The 19,681-nt window shown below is 33.3% G+C and overlaps 1 protein-coding gene across 2 annotated transcripts in view; it reads right to left on the bottom strand.

Moving 5' to 3' along the window:
• The window catches only part of LOC141287206 (DENN domain-containing protein 2D-like), a 28,188-nt gene extending 11,836 nt beyond the window's left edge, over positions 1-16,352 (bottom strand). The window contains exons 1-7 of one of the 2 annotated variants that reach the window (XM_073819340.1): positions 16,094-16,352; positions 6,463-6,519; positions 6,282-6,359; positions 6,078-6,155; positions 4,472-4,567; positions 3,422-3,597; positions 1,386-1,498 (exon numbers count right to left, since the gene is read on the bottom strand). In XM_073819340.1, the coding sequence (XP_073675441.1) occupies positions 1,386-1,498; positions 3,422-3,597; positions 4,472-4,567; positions 6,078-6,155; positions 6,282-6,359; positions 6,463-6,511 (590 nt within the window). In that variant the 5' untranslated portion in view covers positions 6,512-6,519; positions 16,094-16,352. Of the gene's footprint in view, positions 1-1,385; positions 1,499-3,421; positions 3,598-4,471; positions 4,568-5,235; positions 5,392-6,077; positions 6,156-6,281; positions 6,360-6,462; positions 6,520-16,093 lie in introns of those variants that run through there. The other variant, XM_073819341.1, reaches the window with a different exon arrangement.
• Positions 16,353-19,681: the final 3,329 nt, after the last annotated feature.

Genomic DNA, 19,681 nt, shown 5'->3' with positions numbered 1-19,681 from the left:
TGTCTCATAGGCGCGGAAAGTGAGGGTACTACTGGTGTTTTTTTCTGTGGGCAACTGTTTATCAGTTTATCAGCGTTACTCCAGAGCGCAAAGCCATGTTTGGACTGCCAAAATCTTCATAAGGTTATGCTGACTGATTTTTCGCAAACAGTGTGATTGTTAACTCCTGACCCGAGCCCATCTTTTTTCCCCTTTGCTAAAACAACTTATACTACTGTTATGGCAATTAAAATAGTTCAGTTTTGCATGAAATGACAAAGTGGTTATAATTTTGTTTCTTTTTTATTAAGTTAATTAAGGAAAAAAAACAACGTTTGGAGCATTTTTTTGTTCGTTAAATGTAAGCTTTTAGTTTTTTAAAGTAACTCAAGCGGCGGCGGGAGACAGTAAGTTGACCTACTCTATGTTTGAATTTGCCTTCTCAAATCACGAATTGGCTAAAATAAAATCTATAGATTTAAATAATATTGAAATAATAGCCTAATAATAATGTTCGCTATTAGGCGCATTTCCAGAGAGTGAAAACCAAAACGCTTTTTAGGTGGAAACTATTTAACCGTTTTTTTGTTTTGTTTTGTTTTTGTCAGACATGATAAATATATTTGTAGAAAGCTTTAAATTAGTACTTAACGAAATAAAACAAATCGAAAACAAAAACTCTTTTATTATGTAGCTAATCTGTAAAGATGCATTTTTCTTTAAAGACGCGTCCAATGAGGAGATGGATGAGGAGCAATGAGCATCGTTAACTTCATCATCGCTGACTCAGAAAACAGTTTATAAATTATTAAAATATCTCCTTACTATATTTCACAGTCATGGTCATTATTTTTGCCGGTGCTTTGTGGCAAGCTTTATCCTATTGCGTGCACTTGAACGCGTAACCCTGAAGATGCGCTCAATGCTGCAGACAGGACCGTCCGAGCCGCTCTTGATCATGTTCATGGTAGTCATGGTAGCCTGGTCTGGTGTTTCCACCAGCACTGCATTTTTTATCACCATTGAATGTCTGAAATATCATTTTAGAACGCATTTGATCTATGACTGGCTGAAATGAAGGGCTATAATAGCCACGTCTTAAAAGTGGAAAATGGAAATATAATGGATGTATTGCGAAAAAAGTTTTATATACCCGGTATTGTTTCCTAATGGTTAAATGTGAGATTCTGGAAACGAGAACTAAATTTAGCGGGAACGGTCGGGTCGGGAAGAAAATTATTCTAAGCGGGCAGCGGGTGAACAAAGCCTGAATATATAGCGGGAGCGGGTGGGTGCGGAATAAAACCTCGCGGGAGCGGGCGGGAGCGGGACTAGAAAAGCAGTCCCGCGCAGACCTCTACCACAGGGCATGCTGGGAGAAACAACTGCGTGTGTGGTTACAGTACCTGGGATATTCTGTTAAGGGAGCCCAGTTTACACCCTCTGGAAAGCAAAAGAGAGTGAGCGCCTTTAACGTCTTCTCTTCCTCCTCCTTCTGAAATCGCACCATTCCATCTTTCTGTATTTAACAGGCAGAAAAAGTCAAATGGAGAATAAGATTTCATTAATACGCATTAGGCACAGAAAATGAAAGGATTTGTCACGTCTACATGATCGCCTCATTCGTGATATCTTTTCATCATATATATTTTTTAATGTTTAACATGGTAAAATTGGTTTTAAATACAAAGTGAATTTACAGTAAATCCTTTTGCAAGATTTATATGAGCCATTCTACAGAATTGATGCAAACTGCTGTCCCACAACCAAAAAACACATATAAAAAGCATTTAAGTATTCAGTTCTTAGATGTTTACTAAGTTCTCTTTATTATCTATTGAAACCCACAGTAATATTTAAAATAGCAGTAAGCTTAATATATAGAAAATCGTCATTTATTTGGTGCTTTCATTTGGGAGGTGGCTGTCCTGAACCCTAACCCCTAAATTTTAACTTATGAAAATGATTTTGAAATTTATTCCATTGTTGTTTTTAAAAATATCTTTTTGAAGTTCAAGAGAAGTAAAAAAAAAAAAATTATATTTTCTTATAATACTTTATGTAAAAAAAAAAATCTGCATTTTTGTCACTACTAAAAACAGTGTATGTTTTATGTTTTAGTCCACTGGCTGAGATTAACTACACCCCTACTTTTATGATCAGGAAATATTCATGTGTCTCACTCTCTCATAGCCACATGGTGCGTAGATAGGCCCCTTAATTTTGAGGTAAATATGTTCAAAAGTCTGAAAACACCAAACACCTTTTTTTTCTACAATTAAACACACTTTTTTTCTGAGGTATTCCATATCATTTCGTTTTTATGTGTACAACTGTTCAGAACTGTGCTAGCTAACCATGTGCTGATTAGCATTTTTGAGCTAGGGTCAAAAGTATATAAAATTGTCACTAAATAGTCACAACCGAAACATTTAGTGAAGTTTCGGTAGTGACATCTTTGTTTTTTTTAGGTTTTATCCCATAAAATTGTCACTACCAAACAGTCACAACCAAAACATATCATCATTGTTTCGGTAGTTGCAAAAGGGCCTAACTGTTGTTTATTTTTATAAAATGTTGTTTATTTCCCTCGAATAAAGGAGTATGTGTTACTCCTTTATTTGAGGGAAATAAACAACATTTTAGTACAGTTAGGCAATTTTTTTTGTATTTTAGTATGTTTTAGTATGCAAGTTAAATTTCGTAATGTGATGTGGTCGCTACCGAAAATGTGCAGTCACTACCAAAACATGGGATGTTTTGTCAAAAATAAAGTATACTGAATTATAAACTAAGATGTTATGATATTTTTGGTTCAATGTATATTTAAACTTTGAAATAAGTATGATCAACTTTTTGCATTTTACAAAGAAAAATTAGATTCAAAATACAAGAAATCTTAAAAATCACACTTGAAATATTGCTAAAATTGTTTTTGTAATTGAGTTACCTCTGAGAACTTTTTAATAAAAAAGCAAAAAATATATTTACAAGGTAGATGTAAGCAAAATCATAACAGGTCAATTTAACCCTTCTCATTAAATGATCAATTACTGTGTTTCGGTAGTGACAAATTCGGGGATAGGACAAATATTCCAAAACTTTCTGAAAATACAATATGAGAATTAACTGCACAGTTACTAGAAATGTGTACAATTTGCATACATACAAAATTTGTTGAAAAAGACATCAAAATGTTTCCAACTCTGGCACCAATTCTGTAGAATGGCCTATATAGTAAAAGTTCTGTGCAGTGATTCGAAACACCCAAATTTTACTTAAAACTTGAACACAATCTTCAAGTTGTAGAAGTCTATAACATTCCTCAAACTTTACTAAATCAAAAAATGCAATGCAAACATAAAAAATGTACAGAATTATTACTGGAGGGAAAAAATGCTACATGTGGCTGCATGCAGAGCACACGGTTTGTATGTGTCACCTTAGGGAACTGATAGATGATCTGTGGCTCATATATCCCATCTTTTGTCTTCTTAGGCCGAACCACCACCAGATATTCGAAGAAAAACTGCCCGCTGGCGTATCGCTGCTCCTTTGCCTTTTCTTCCACGGGAGAGAGCTCTGTGCTAGCAGGTAGCTCTGGTTCCTTACCAGTTCCTGCAAAAACACACACATGTTAGCTTCCGTGATGTTTACCTCTTTTTCAAAACAAATCAACACGAATGCTCCAGAACCAAACTAAGACCGTTTTCAATCCAATGCAGAGGATATACTAGCAAACCAACTGTTTATAAATGTTTGCCTTCTTCTAAAAATGCTGCTCTTCAGAAAGAGCACTTGAAATGCTGATCAAACAGGGAATGCTAAGCCATGAACAAGTACAAACAAATTAGAGATGAGAAAGACGGAGCTCTTCTGTGAATTTCCTTAACATTTCCTTTTGAGCCTGCTTTTTGGCAGCCTCCCCCAACACAGAGCCAACAAAGCCGACAGGAATACCATAGGAGTCCACTAAGTCAGAAAGTCTTGTTCTAGCTTGACTTGCCTCACCATGGAAACGTTCAATGTGCCTTTCTATACAGGACAGAACAATAACTGCTGCTTGTAACTGAAAAGACAAGAAGTGCACTAAAGAAAACAGATGCAAATTGTGCACTTTGACTCACTTTGTGAACCTCCTTGTGACTTCATAAATGAATTTTAAATGAACAACATATTACAAGCAAATCTTTCTAAATATCTTGGAGTATTTGAGCACATACTCCAAACTTCAGTTCGAAAGACTAATGATTTTAGGCATTTTGCCCTCCGAGACCAGAGAATGAGTCATGCTGAAATGTTTTGACAAGGTTAGCTGCTTTTATATGCAATATAAAGTCAATGACCACAGCTGAAGATAACAATGTTTTACATAGTCAAGTTTTGTTGTGCATTCATGAAAAATGCTTTTTGTCACTTAAAACATACAAACATACAGATCCGTATGTGATATGTGTTTTATATAAAGCAACACTTGAATAACGTTTCTCACTGTCTTTGCTGATTTTTCCCCGGAAGGACGAAAATAAGGTACTGAACCTCTTCATGGCTCCCATGTCTGGTTGTTCTTCACCTGGAAGAAAGACACCTGAGCAATAAAATGCACAAAACAGAACAATTAATCGATTGCAACCACAGAGAATTGCTCAAGAAGGCTAAGCAGTGTTACGAGAAATGCGTTGATCACTAACTCCTGTTTGGTTATTCACTTCCTTAGCCAAAGAGGTTAGTTTTGACAGCTGAAATGTAAATTGTCATTTCAACAAATGTAATTTATACTTGTTCTCAGGAGTTCCTCACCAGAAACCACAAACACTCTTGCTTAACCTGCTTTGTTTGTCATTTAAATAGCATACCACATGCCATATAACTGTAAAGAATCAATATCTCTAATACAATAGTGTGACAGCAACTATTCAACAAGTTTAACAGCATAAGAAATCTAACAAAATTGTTAGCATAAAGTCTTAGACACTTGCAGATATAGACAGACAGATGATAGACAGACAGACAGACAGACAGACAGACAGATAGATAGATAGATAGATAGATAGATAGATAGATAGATAGATAGATAGATAGATAGATAGATAGACTTTAAGTTAAGTTAAATTAAGAGATGCAGTAGGCCTATATAAAAATATATAGACAAAGTGGATTCTATTATATCATCTCCATTGAATAAGAACATTAATATATAAGCAATTCTTATCACTTACACTATACAGAATTACTAAAGCACAGTGTTGAACTTACTCCGGTGTTTACGTGAGTTTGCCTTCGTTCCTCTTCTTTTGACATTAGAGAGAGTAAGTCCGTTCATGTTTGAATCTCTTTGCGTAAAGCTTGTCAAATAAATCGATTTTTACGTCGTTATCTCACAGCAGAGTTTCCCATGGACGCACAAGACCACTGTACTAAAGCGAACGAGTGTGCGACTGTGCGCAGCCAACATGTGTACGCGCTGCTGGTGTCCGAATCGCGAATCAATGACTCTTTTTGTTTTTAAAAACGGCTGTTCATTCGAACCGAGTCGCGAACCGTTTGTGAATCATTTGACTGTTAAGGATTCAAAAAACATAATTTATAAGACGCAATCTAAAATATAAAGATAAATCGCATTATATAAAAAGTGAAAACAGTGTGGGGCTTCTGTGTTTAATAAATAAAACCATTTAACTGAAATGATCTGTCCGAACGAACCGAATCGTTGAAAAAGATTCGAACGATGTGAATTGCTGACTCGTCTTCAGCTGGAGTTCCTTCTGTTCTCAGCTCCAAAGGTTTATTTGAACCTCATGTACTTTTGGATGACATTAGTGTGAATGACATAATTAATATGACACTACGTTGCATATCCGCGTTTCTGTTTGTCTTTTGATGTCTTTTTGACCAGGTGACTCATATAAAAGAGATTTTGATCTCAATGAGCTAACTTGATAAGGTTGTTAACTTAATAACACTTGCCAACACTAATAACACTACTTAAGGCTGATTTACTTTGGTAGAAACATTCTCAGAGACATGTTTTTTTATCCTCTCAGTATTGAGGTATATAGACTCATATTTCACTTTAGAAGGCTCAAAAGAAGTCTTACCTTTGTTGGTCTCAACTTGGTCTCCATCTGAGAGAGTTCTTCTCTTATCTATGTCGTCTTCTAGTCCTTGAGACCTTTCTGTAGGCCAAGACACAGACAACTGAACTTTGTGCAAGTACCTAAGTAATACGTCTGTATGCCTCTCGCAGTTTATTTACAAAGCAGAGCAAATTTGGATGGCTCGGTGTGTAAACTGTGACTCACGTTCACGTCGATCACTTCTGAAAGAAGAAAATAATCTTCTTCTGAAATAATTTTCCTCTTCACTCCCCGACGGTCTAGCTATAGTAGTCAAAAAGACAATTGAAAACATCAGGTATCTTTCCAGAATGTGAATATGTTGAGATTTGAAACGTCCTTTCCTCTAAATTCATAAGCTACTTACACTTTGAACGCATAGAGGAGAACATCCAGGTTTTCCTGGGTGATGTCATTGTGTCACCTACAAAAAAAAAACGTTCACACTTAGTCACCAAGTCACGAGTTTCTTCCATATCTTTTGTTGTCTCAGTCACAATCAGAAAGATGTAAGCAAAATTTAATTGCGATGTACCTACAATATATCAGAGAGAACCTTGTCTTATGTTAAAGTCGTTAAATGTGAGAAACTTCCAAGGTATTTTCCCAAGGACAGAGGACATAGTCCTTTGAGGCCTTAAGTAAATATTAACTTGCATTAATGGTATATATCTTAACACTCCCTTTAGTGCACATGTGTTCAGAGATCACAGACATGAGTAAGCTCATACCTGCTCCATTATTGCCAATACTAACTCATTTAGTCACTCACTAAGACATTGATTATAACAACATAATTTTGTGCTTCCAAACTGTACTTCATTAACAGTCCTATGCACTAGGTGCTTAAACTGCAACACCGTCAAAGACCACAATACCACAAGAAGTATCAGAAACGTAGTGACTTTGTTGTAGAGAGGTCAGACAGTAGCGTCATTTGAGGTTAACACTTACATCTGAGCCAGAAGTCCTGTTCACATGGACATTTTTAACACACACACCCACACACACACACACACACACACATATACATACATACATATATATATATATATATATAATATATATATATATATATATATATATATATATATATATTTATATATTTATTTATATGTATATTATATGTGAATATAGTTGAAATGTAATAATTTTAACAGAAATAAGAATCAAATATTTAAGCTACATTTTAAGTTTACTGTAAACTTACTGAATGTACTAATTACTATTACTACTACTAATTATTAAAGTTAAGAATTGAATAGTTGTTAACTATTCTAAGGTTTGGAATTAGGATACATTTTTAAAGAAATCAATACTTTTATTCAGCAAGGATGTATTAAATTGATCAAAAGTGATAGTAAAACATCTACACTACCAGTCAAAAGTTTTTTGTGCTCTTCTGCTCACCAAGCCTTCATTTATGATCTAAAGTACAGCAAAAACAGTACAATTTTGAAATATATATATTTTACTATTTAAAATAACTGTTTTCTATTTGAATATATTTTAAAATGTAATTTAATCCTGTGATCAAAGCTACATTTTCAGCATCTTTACTCCAGTCTTGAGTGTCACATGATCCTTCAGAAATTATTGTAATATGCTGATTTGTTGTTCTAGAAATTATTATTGTTATTATTATCAATATTTAAAACAGTTGATGAAAAAAAATCAAAAGATCAGCATTTATCTGAAATAAAAAGTGTTTGTAACATTATACAATTATATTCAAAAGCTTGGAGTCTGTATATTTTTTTGGAAGGAGGGGTGCTTAAAAATGTATTACAAGTGATGATAAAGACATTTATAATGTTTCAAAAGATTTCTTTTTTTAGATAAATGCTGTTCTTCTGAACTTTCTATTCATCAAAGAAAACTGGAAAAATTCTACTCAGCGGTTTTTAACATTATAATAATACATGTTTTTTGAGCAGAAAATCAGAATATTCAAATGATTTCTGAAGATCATGTGATAATGAAGACTGGAGTTATGTCACAGTTTGCAACACAAGAATAAATTTTATTTTAAAATAAAAAAAAGAAAACATTTTTGTTTTAAATTGTAATAACATTTCACAATATTACTGTTTTTACAGTTTTTTTATCAACTAAATGCATCCTTGGTGCGCATTAGGAACGTTTGAACAGATTTTAATAATAATATAATATAATATGATTTATGGTAAAATATTGTTTATATTTTAACTTTTACTTTTAAAGAAATAATTGAAACATTGTCACTGTATTATTGTCATTATTTATTTGAATAATTTAATATTAACTCAAAGTTGTGTTGACTATTAATATATATATATATATATAGTTCATTTAGCTTTGTATCGAGTTCTGTCTTGGTAAAACTCATGTTTACTCCCAGTCCTTCAAACAAGAATCTCCATCCTCTCCCATACGTTTATTGCCATGTTTTCGTGAAAGACGTGGTCGTTAGTATACTCTGAGTCTTTTTATAGCTGACTGTATTCCCTACAGGACGACCTCAGGTCAGCAGTAGGTCTTCCTGTTGCTCCAGTGACTCCATCTCAGCAGTTATGTGGGAATATTTTGAGGATGCACTTCATAACTTTTGTATGTGGTGGCTGTTTCAACCTATAGTGTAGATTTGGGCCTTAATGAGCTTATTTATGATATTTCAGATCAAGACAGTGGCATAGCTGCTGTTCAGAGCCTTCATTTCAGAGTAGATCAGAAATTGGATAGAGTTTTCCACCATTCCTCTATAAGTGAACTTGGCTGAATCTCTAATGGCAAAATAACGATATTCAAAAAATATAGGAATAGTCAGGAATCCTGTTTTTTTCCTGGTGTCCTTTATGGCTCAGAACTGAATAAATAGACAGAGGCTGTGCTGGCTGCTGGGAAAAGGAGAATATCCTCCTCCTTGACTCCTCCTTCAGACATCAATCAATCGTTAACTCTTCCATTCATTCACCCACTCATTCTCTCTCTCTCATTGTTCAAAATTAAAGGCCATTCATCACGTAATGAATGTGGTGGGACAGTAGCTGCCATCTTTTTGCACTTCACAGCTGTTTTAAACAGCTCCTTAACAGGTTCTCAAACTTACTTATGCCTTTTTGTCTAGTTGTTTGTCTCTTATCAAAATAAAAATCAGTTTGCACTGCATCAGTGATGGAGAATTTGATGACAAGATCTGACCAGGATCAGGCTTCTACCCAAAAATATTTATTCAGAACGTCTTGTGAAAGATAATGTTGACTCAAGAATAGCTCAGAGGAAAGACGAAGGCTTAGCAAACAGATGTTTCTGCATGTCTCAGACAACAAAATCTCACTCTGACCCTATGAAGACAGTTACTGGAACAACATGTTCATTTAGAAGCACCTTAACCAGGTGGCAATGCTTTTTCAAGACTAGTTTGAATTTTAGCAGTTAAATGGATTGTTTGGCCAAAATTTTTAAAGTAATTACGACTTTTTTGTGTAGGACACAAATCATTTGGATTGATTTTACAGTGATGTTTTGGATAGTTGGAATCAGTTGTATTTTAGTCAATCACTTATTATTTTATGGCAGTCTGGGAATTCTGCAAAAATGCTTCATAGAAGAAATAAAGTTATTCACTTGCAAAACCACTGAAATACATTCCTCGGGAGACATTTTTGTCAGAGAATGGAAAAGAATATAATTTTTTGTCCCGTCTCATTTTTCCCTAGATCACCATGTGCATTTAGTACATCTGTAAAATATGTTTGTCCATGTATAAATGTTCAATCGAATATTTGAAGCATTAATGACTTCTTTTTTGTGTAAACAGGGCACAAGTCATTTCCCAGCAGGCATCGGACATCAATATAAAGTCAGGTTGACATTGGACATGATGTCGGACAGACGTTGCATTTTGGTTGAGAAGGAAAATCAGGTTGATGTAAGTATTTGACGTTGACTTTATGTTGGATTTTCGGTATTGGACATCAAATTAACGTTAAAATTAAACGTTGAATTTACATTGAATTTTGGTCACCCGACGTCGCAACCGAAATTTAACCAAATATCAGTGTCTTCATGTGTCATCATTCGGCCATATTGGCGACACTGAATGTAAACAATGCCACTGAACCGAACAAAACTTGCATATTTTGCTGATTACTGCTGCTGAAAATGGTTAATTATTGTCATGTTTTGGGCTGTACTAATCGGTCAGACTGGGAAAAACATTTGGACTGCCAAAAGTTATAACAAATCAAGGAGAAGAGTGCAAAAAACTGAGGAACAAAAGTTTGTGGTTAATTGGCCAAACTGGACCAGGATTTCCAAGGCAAGAATTTTGACAACATTCGTGTTTGCTCTTATCATTTCCAGTCAGGTAGGTGAAATATTAGGCTAATATCTTGACAACTGCTTGACATCATTTAATATCATTTTAAAAACCTATTAACTTTAGTTTGTGAAAATATTGCATCCTTTCCTGCTTACTAAGTCCTTCTCTATATGATTTAGCAGCTTCCACAACAGCTTTGCCATGGTTTAGATAGCATAAATTAGCCTTTTTTCACTTGGAAAAGCTTTTAAATACAGTTTTTCCTACCATCAAATACAAGTTTTCAGAACGGCGATTGGCCAATCAGAGCTCGGCATTAGGGGCTGTTCACATGTTGCGTTTTTTTATGCGCTAAGGTTAGTTATTTTAAATGTAGACACACGGCAAGCATGCTCATAATGGCAGCAACGCAGCATTTTTCATGCAAAATGTTTCAAGCTCAACTTCTGACATTCTTTAAAAAGAAGACAATTAATAAGGTGTGGTATTTCATTGATTAGAGTTTAAAGACATTCTGATATATCTTTATTGTGCTGTAGGCCTACTATGAGGACGAGGGATGATGAGAAAGAGAGACGAGGGAAATGATCACCCTGTTCTAATGCCGTGTTCCAGGCAACCCGTTACCCATGTTTTTCCAACCTTCTACCCGTGAAAGTGCACTGGAATGGCAGTCAAAACCGTGACTTCCCACTCGTGAACTGGCACTAGATCAATGTACTCCCAGTCGCGAGCTGTGACGTCACATAGCCTGCAACAGCAGTGGCAGTCCCTACGGGTGCAGTGTTTATGCAAGTGGTACAAGGTGGAAAAATAGACTTTATTACAATATAACATTGCAATCAAATTAATTAATAATATAATAATAAATGCACTCAGGCGGTTTGGCGTGACTTGCCTGGAATGCTCCAAAGTCGTGAGTCATGGTTTGAAGTTGTGATTTACGGGCTCAAAAACCTGCCTGGAACGCTAGCTGACACTCAAGTAGGTCAGTATGTCAGTGACTTGGCAAAAATAAATAAATAAAAACACGTCTTGACAATCTATAAGCATTCATTGTAGAATTAGAATGCAGTTTGGATGCCTCTATAATTGAAATAATGAAAGAAAAATAGCCTATCCCTGCAAGCTTTTATTATCTTATATTAAATTATTAAGTAATAAGTAATTACACAAGTAATCACACAAGAATGAGTGTGTGAGATCACCAATGTTAAATTAATTTCATCATATCATATTTATTTATCCATGACAAGCCCTAACCAGCATAAAAACACACTCAGCAAAATATTAATTATCGCTATGTACAAACCCCCCCCAAAATATATAGTTTTTGTCAATATTGCACACCCCTAAACAAGGGCATCATTTAGGTCATTTGGCACACAGAAACACAGATTGCATGCTATAGATGCCCCCACAAAATTTGTTTTTAAAAATTAGACGACATTGTGTAATATTTTGTGTGCTCTTAATTAATACATTAAAATAATATGGCAAGAGTAAGACACACTAATTTGCAAAATCAAGAAGCAAAACGAGTTGTTTTGTACAGCTAAAAATAGCTGGACGCGGATGAGACCAGAAGCCAGAGCCATAAAATTTACAAATGGCGGCTCCGACTCTTATGGTAAGAAAAGGGTATATAAAAAAAGAAAAATAAATACATCTGTAAAATACATGTTTGTCCGTCAGTCATTCTTGAGACATGGGACAAAACATGTCCAGAAATTATAGCTGCTATTAGTTTTAAAAATCAAAAATATTTTCAATTGTAAGTGTTATGGGTATTAATAATAGAATGTATTAAACACAATTATCCCCTTCAATTTATTTGTATCATTATTATGTGAAATCTATGACACTTATTGTCTTCTCACTATATCTAAAACACCGTGTCCACTGAGATGGGTTTATTCATTCATATGCTATAAAATGGATAAAAACGTTTTTTTAATGATGAAAAAGACCTTGTTTTATCAAAAGCAACACTTAATAATATCTCATGTCAAAGCAAGGTTGTTTTTCAGTGAAACGTGTGTTTAAAAAAGGTTTTGAAGTTGTGTCCTCACTTATGGTCAACACCGTCAGACATTAATTAAAATGTAATAAAATCAGGGAATGTCATGACAGCTTTCACTCCCCCTTGCCACAGGTCCAGAGTCCATCAATGTCACACAGGCTCTGCTAAGTTTTATAGTTTCAGAATATTTTAATTCTAATGATAATATTTCCGGTGTCACAACCATGATATGTCAACACCATCTTCGAATTTCTGAGGAAATTATTTGAAATATCATTAGATCATTTTATTCTCTTTTTTTATTCTCTATTCTCTTTTATTTTCCTAAAGCAGATTCCATTAGCCTCTAGCATCAACAAAAAAACAACAACATGGCTACTATATGAACATTTGTTTTGTGAAAAACCAAATGTCCCCACAAGGATAGTAATACCAGTAGATTTTGACCTTGTGGGGACATTTCTCAGGTCCCCATGAGGAAACAGGTGTGTGTGTGTGTGTGTGTGTGTGTGTGTGTGTGTGTGTGTGTGTGTGTGTGTGTGTGTGTGTGTGTGTGTGTGTGTGTGTGCGTCTATGTGTGATTGGATGTGTCTAAATCACATTCCTATGTTTTATAGTATCATCCCTTCACTGCTGTGTACTTTTTTTCAATTTTGTGTCTGATTTGTCGATTGTGCACACAAAAAATTAATTCATTTCCTATGGTCAAGAGCAAGAGTGTTAGGCTACTATTTTTTTTACACCCACTTAGCCTTTTCGAATCATGTGTCCTCAATTTTTTTTCTGTGTTCACATTCCAAGTGCCATAAAAGTCAAAGAGTTTCATATTATTCCGATAAAGCTGTGATTTTGAAAAATTCAAAATGTAAAATTCTCCGGTCAGAGGTGACCGAAGAGCGCACAAGGGTGTGACTCTTGAATAGAAGCTTTATAAACAATAACATACTCACTGTTTGTTGTGGTGGTTTTAATACAGTAATTAATTGATTCAATGTATTTGGTAGTTAAAATGACTACAAATTCAGGTTTTGGTCACCACCGTCAGATGCGTCAGCTCCGTCAGTTCTGTCACCTCATGATATTTCATTATAATATTTTATATTTATTGTGGAATTGTTGGTCACGTATGAAAGTGTAATCTGTCTACTAACATTAGAATGTGTTTTGAAATGTTAAAAACTTCTAGAAAGCTGTTAAAGATAAAGTTCAAATTATATTACACAGTCAAAGTTAAAAAGTTACAAAAAAGTTGGGAGGTTGTATCAAAGAATAGCTCAGTACATATAAGATCCATAAATGTTGTTTCCTTTGTCTGAGTACAAGGTTTTATTTTTTCAATTTTGCAGCCTGTTTTGTCCCACTTCTCAGGAATGACTGCCATGTATAAATGTGTAATCGAATATTTGAAGTATTAAACACACGTCGCGCGTTGCCTCAGTCTTTCAGAGCATGCGCACAACGCTATGCTGAATGAAATTGAGTTATAATATTTAGGCCTATGTTCACAGAGAAAACGCTACTAGTACGATTTCGATTCAAATAAATCATTGCTGACTAACGTTGTGCTTTTAAAGTACCGGTAAATGCATAGAGATTTGTACTCAGCACACAACTATAAACCGAGACAAACTGAAGTGCAATCTGAGAGCTGCTCTAAATTGACTGTGGAGCGGAGCGGTTAACGTCAGACAGCAAACAAGCATCAACACGTGCAAGCCGAGGTACACACCCTTACCTTAAAACAGGTCATTTTTTAGTGACAGTTTCTCCTTTTAGTACAGGAGGGCTGTTGTTCAACACGGCAGGTACTAAAGCAGGTCAAATGTGTCGTGTTTTATCCACTTCTAATTCTTCATTTCACCTCAGTGTCACTTTCATAAAATGGCCAGGCCTGTAAATACCTTTACAATAAGCTTTCCAGAAGAGGGACTGAAATTAGTAATTTTTTTAAACTACTTCCCTACGCACTAAAGAAACACAGGACCAGCTTGCCCGACCTCTAGAGGGCAATATGTCACCATAGGACTTTGCTGTATGTTTATTTCTCATTTTCTGTTATTTTGAGTATTATCAGGTGGTCAGCTTTTATATATTAAGGAGCTAGCAGGGATATTGGTGAAACAAATATCATGCAATGTTATGTAAGTCATCCTGTCACTTCACTAGTGTACAGTGAGCTTCCAGTATCAACACTAATGTGTTTTTTTTTTTTTATGAGGAAGTTATTATATTTTTGCTGCTCTCACCACAGGAAATTCAAAAAAGCCATGTGGTGAAAGTCATCTATATGCAAAACTTTTTATTTTTTATATTTCTTAATATTGTATTTAATAAATTTTTAAATCATATATAGGTATATTTTATGCAATAGTTGCATCAGTTATTTTGGCTAGTTTGACATTACCAGGTCTTCCTGAAACTCAGGAAAGACAAGTCTTTCAACAGACTGTTTCTTCATAAATACAGCAATTCGTAAAATAGGCAAATATTTAATTTTGCATTTGTGCAAATGAGAACTTACACAGACTGAAAAAACATATGTGTCTATCTATCTATCTATCTATCTATCTATCTATCTATATATATATATATATATATATATATATATATATATATATATATATATATATATATATTAGTGGTGGGCCGTTATCGGCGTTAACGTGCTGCGTTAACGTGAGACTCTTATCGGGCGATAAAAAAAATATCGCCGTTAATCTATTCTCAAAGTTGGGTTGGGAGCTGGGTCTAAACTATGTAAGCTATGATGACTTTCACTTTGATATTTTAGCGCGGATGACGTATACCTATACGAATTGCACTGTAGGGGGCGAGAACGAGTCTTCAACTTCAGTGAAATTACGACATCAATTGAGACGTGCAAACATGAAGTTATGAAGCCGCTTCAGGGCAGGTGCGTGCGTTGTTAGACCCTTTTTACTGGGGCACGTGTCCCAATGAAAATCTGCTGTGCCCCAGTAAAATCTCAAGTTTGAGTTATAATTTACTTTGATAATCCCAAAATAAAGACATTAAACTATATGCAACAACTGAATTGACGCTTCTAAAAGCAACGCAGTTTAATATAAGCACGGAGAAATCCATGCCCGTGCGCGTCTGTGTATTTACCGGCAACGCGAACGCGCACGTCGTGCAGCCTTTTGCGCAGAAGTACTTGGTTACACAAGTTTGTATAGGTAATTATGTTGTAAATGCAATTGTCAAGCAGTTTGTGATGCATTTTGGAAACAGGAGATGAGCGCCTGGTCTAATGCGCCACCTGGCCCGTTCTCGAAGACTTACTTTTAGTCATTATTTGGGTATCTGAATGCCTTCAGCAGAATTCAAATTAGCCATTTTAATCTAGATTAATCTAGATTAATTCCAAGATTTAATCTAGATTAATCTAGATTAAAAAAATTAATCTATGCCCACCCCTAATATATATATAAAACAACACTGTCTGGCATTTGAAGTTTCACTATGCACCTGTTCTTACAGTGTTTCCTGTTTATGAGTTATAAACACAACTTGCTAACTTACAGCAGTTTTCATGCTGTATACTGACAGCTAACAGGTGTTTCTACAGAATGAACGCAAACATTATAGACATCAAAGGACAACAGACTCGTGGTTTGTATACAGAAACACAACATGTTCAAGGTGACTTACCACAGAGCAAACTTTCTTGTCTCGGATTTGTGGCTTGAGAAGGTTGTAAATCTTCGGTTTGATTAAATATTTACCACATCATTTCAGCGTGTTAGCCTTAGTCCACAAAAGTCGTTTCATGCCGGTTTACCTGCTGAACCAGTTTCTTCTATTTACTTTCTCCTCACCCACCTGGAACTAGTCAAGCTCTCACTGCATGTGATTCGTTTCACTGTCTTTGTCCTCTCTCAGTCACTGTACAACTGCCTTGTGTGTGTGTGTGTGTTTGCTTTGGTGTACGAGTCTTCAATCACTTTGCCGCTTCTGCTTTCATTTAGAGGAAGTGTTCATAAAACAGAAGAACCGAAGCAAGCTGTCAAACAGCATTGAGGGGATTTCCTTGTTACAAACTCTGGTGCCTATCAGGCCTTTTTCTTACAGGTGTATCCGTGGAAATAAATCAAACTGTACCACACAAAGTTTGTTCACTGAGAGAATAAAAAAACATACTGCCATCATTTAAACAATTTGTAATTTTAATAAGCATATGTTTGTAAGCACACAAACTGGTTCACAAAAAAACAGCAATCTGCTGAATCATTTGTTACCACAAGTAGCTTACTAAGTATTTCCGTTCACACCCATTTAATGTTTTTTTCAAGAATATTTCAAAGTGAAGGTTTTCACTTTCATTAATAATTCTCCCCTAGGGTTTGTCCTTAAGATGCTGCAGTTATTCTAATCTTGGCAGGCCTGCTAGTATTATTGTAATAAATACTGTCAATGCCTGAGAATAGCTAATAGTGGAAACACTACATTCAGTAATAGTTTGTCACGTTGCATTTGACATTTGGGGCAGTATTTGTCTATATTTTTTAAGTGAGTGGATTCAAAATTGGTGTGAGGTTACTTATTTTTTGCATAAACTTTTGATGTTGCAGTTTGACAGCTTACACAGTTCACACAATTTTTGCACTATTTTTTTTTTTTAAGCGAAACATTTCCAGAAAATGTTGAATAATTACAGATGCCTTGGCAAAGCTTTTATAAGTTTTAACGCTTAATTCTGAAATCTTTCCATCAAAAGTATTGCTTAAATATGGTTATTCTTTAAACCTCATAGGAACTACTTCTGCCTGATGAGGAGTCCATGGAGAAGCGCTGATAATTCCACCTAACATTACATTTTTTTAAATATACTTTTAAATAGCAATAATTTCACACTCTGTCTTCAAATTTATGTAGAAACAAAATAAAGACAGTATATTTTTAATATTTGTTAAATATTTTTTTATGACTGAAGGCAAGTATCACTGATACCAATATCGCTGATGTCTCTAGAAAATTATACATTTTTTCCTAATATTTAACCTAATATTTTGACAGCTATCAATTTTGACGTTTATTAGACTTTAAAAAATGAAGTGAATTTAAAACAATCTTCAAATAAACCCATTATTTTAAGGGCATAATATTTAGAGAATAAAGTCGAAATTACAAAAATAAATATTTCAGATATAAAGTCAAAATTACGAGAATAAAGTCTAAATGTTTTGAGAATAAAGTCGAAATTTCAAGAATAAAGTTGACAATTTTTAAGTTTTATAATAAAATACACAACTTCGACTTTATTGTAGAAATATTTTGACTTATTATCATAATTTTAACTTTATTGTAGAAATATTTAGACTTTATTCTCATAATTTGACTTTATTCTCTAAATATTTAGATTTTATTCTCGTAATTTTTACTTTATTCTTGAAATATTTAGACTTTATTCTCATAATTTTGACTTTATTGTCAAAATATTTCGACTTTATTCTCATAATTTCGACTTTATTCTGGAAATATTTTGACTTTATTCTCATATATTTTGACTTTATTCTTGAAATATTTTGACTTTATTCTCATTATTTTGGCTTTATTGTCAAAATATTTTGGCTTTATTCTTGAAATATTTTGACTTTATTTTCATTATTTTGGCTTTATTGGCAAAATATTTTGCCTTTATTCTTGATATATTTCAACTTTATTCACAAAATATTTAAACTTTATTCTCATAATTTGGACTTTACTCTTGAAATATTTTGACTTTATTCTTAAAATATATAGACTTTATTCTCATAATTTCGACTTTATTGTTGATATATTTAGACTTTATTCACAAAATATTTTGACTTTATTCTTGTAATTTCGATTTTATTCTCAAAATATTTCAAAATATTTTGGCTTTATTCTTGATATATTTCGACTTTATTCACGTAATTTTGACTTTATTCTCGAAATATTTTGACTTTATTCTTAAAATATATAGACTTTATTCTCATAATTTCGACTTTATTGTTGATATATTTAGACTTTATTCACAAAATATTTTGACTTTATTCTTGTAATTTCGATTTTATTCTCAAAATATTTTGAAATATTTTGGCTTTATTCTTGATATATTTCGACTTTATTCACGTAATTTTGACTTTATTCTCTAAATATTTTGACTTTATTCTTAAAATATATAGACTTTATTCTCATAATTTCGACTTTATTCTTGATATATTTAGACTTTATTCACAAAATATTTTGACTTTATTCTCGTAATTTCGACTTTATTCTCAAAATATTTTGAAATATTTTGGCTTTATTCTTGAAATATTTTGACTTTATTCTCGTAATTTTGACTTTATTGTCGAAATATTTTGGCTTTATTCTTGATATATTTCGACTTTAGTCACAAAATGTTTAGACTTTATTTTCATAATTTGACTTTATTCTCAATATTTATTCAAAATATATTTCGACTTTATTCACTAAATATTTTGACTTTATTCTCGAAATATTTCGACTTTACTCTCGTAATTACGACTTTATTCTTGAAATATTTAAACTTTATTCTCGAAATATTTAGACTTTATTCTCATAATTTAGACTTTATTGACTAAATATTTTGGCTTTATTCTTGATATATTTCGACTTTATTCACAAAATGTTTAAACTTTATTTTCATAATTTGACTTTATTCTCAATATTTATTCAAAATATATTTAGACTTTATTCACTAAATATTTTGACTTTATTCTCGAAATATTTTGACTTTATTCTCGAAATATTTTGACTTTATTCTCGAAATATTTAGACTTTATTCTCATAATTTAGACTTTATTGACTAAATATTTTGACTTTATTCTTGAAATATTTTGACTTTATTCTCGAAATATTTAGACTTTATTCTCATAATTTAGACTTTATTGACTAAATATTTTGACTTTATTCTTGAAATATTTTGACTTTATTCTCGTAATTTCGACTTTATTCTTGAAATATTTAAACTTTATTCTCGAAATATTTAGACTTTATTCTCATAATTTAGACTTTATTGACTAAATATTTTGGCTTTATTCTTGATATATTTCGACTTTATTCACAAAATGTTTAAACTTTATTTTCATAATTTGACTTTATTCTCAATATTTATTCAAAATATATTTCGACTTTATTCACTAAATATTTTGACTTTATTCTCGAAATATTTCGACTTTATTCTCGTAATTACGACTTTATTCTTGAAATATTTAAACTTTATTCTCGAAATATTTAGACTTTATTCTCATAATT

Source organism: Garra rufa, chromosome 15, assembly GCF_049309525.1.
Source record: "Garra rufa chromosome 15, GarRuf1.0, whole genome shotgun sequence".
NCBI lineage: Eukaryota > Metazoa > Chordata > Actinopteri > Cypriniformes > Cyprinidae > Garra > Garra rufa.
The sequence above is the reverse complement of the archived record's forward strand: the minus strand, read 5'-3'. Positions and strand labels throughout refer to the sequence as shown.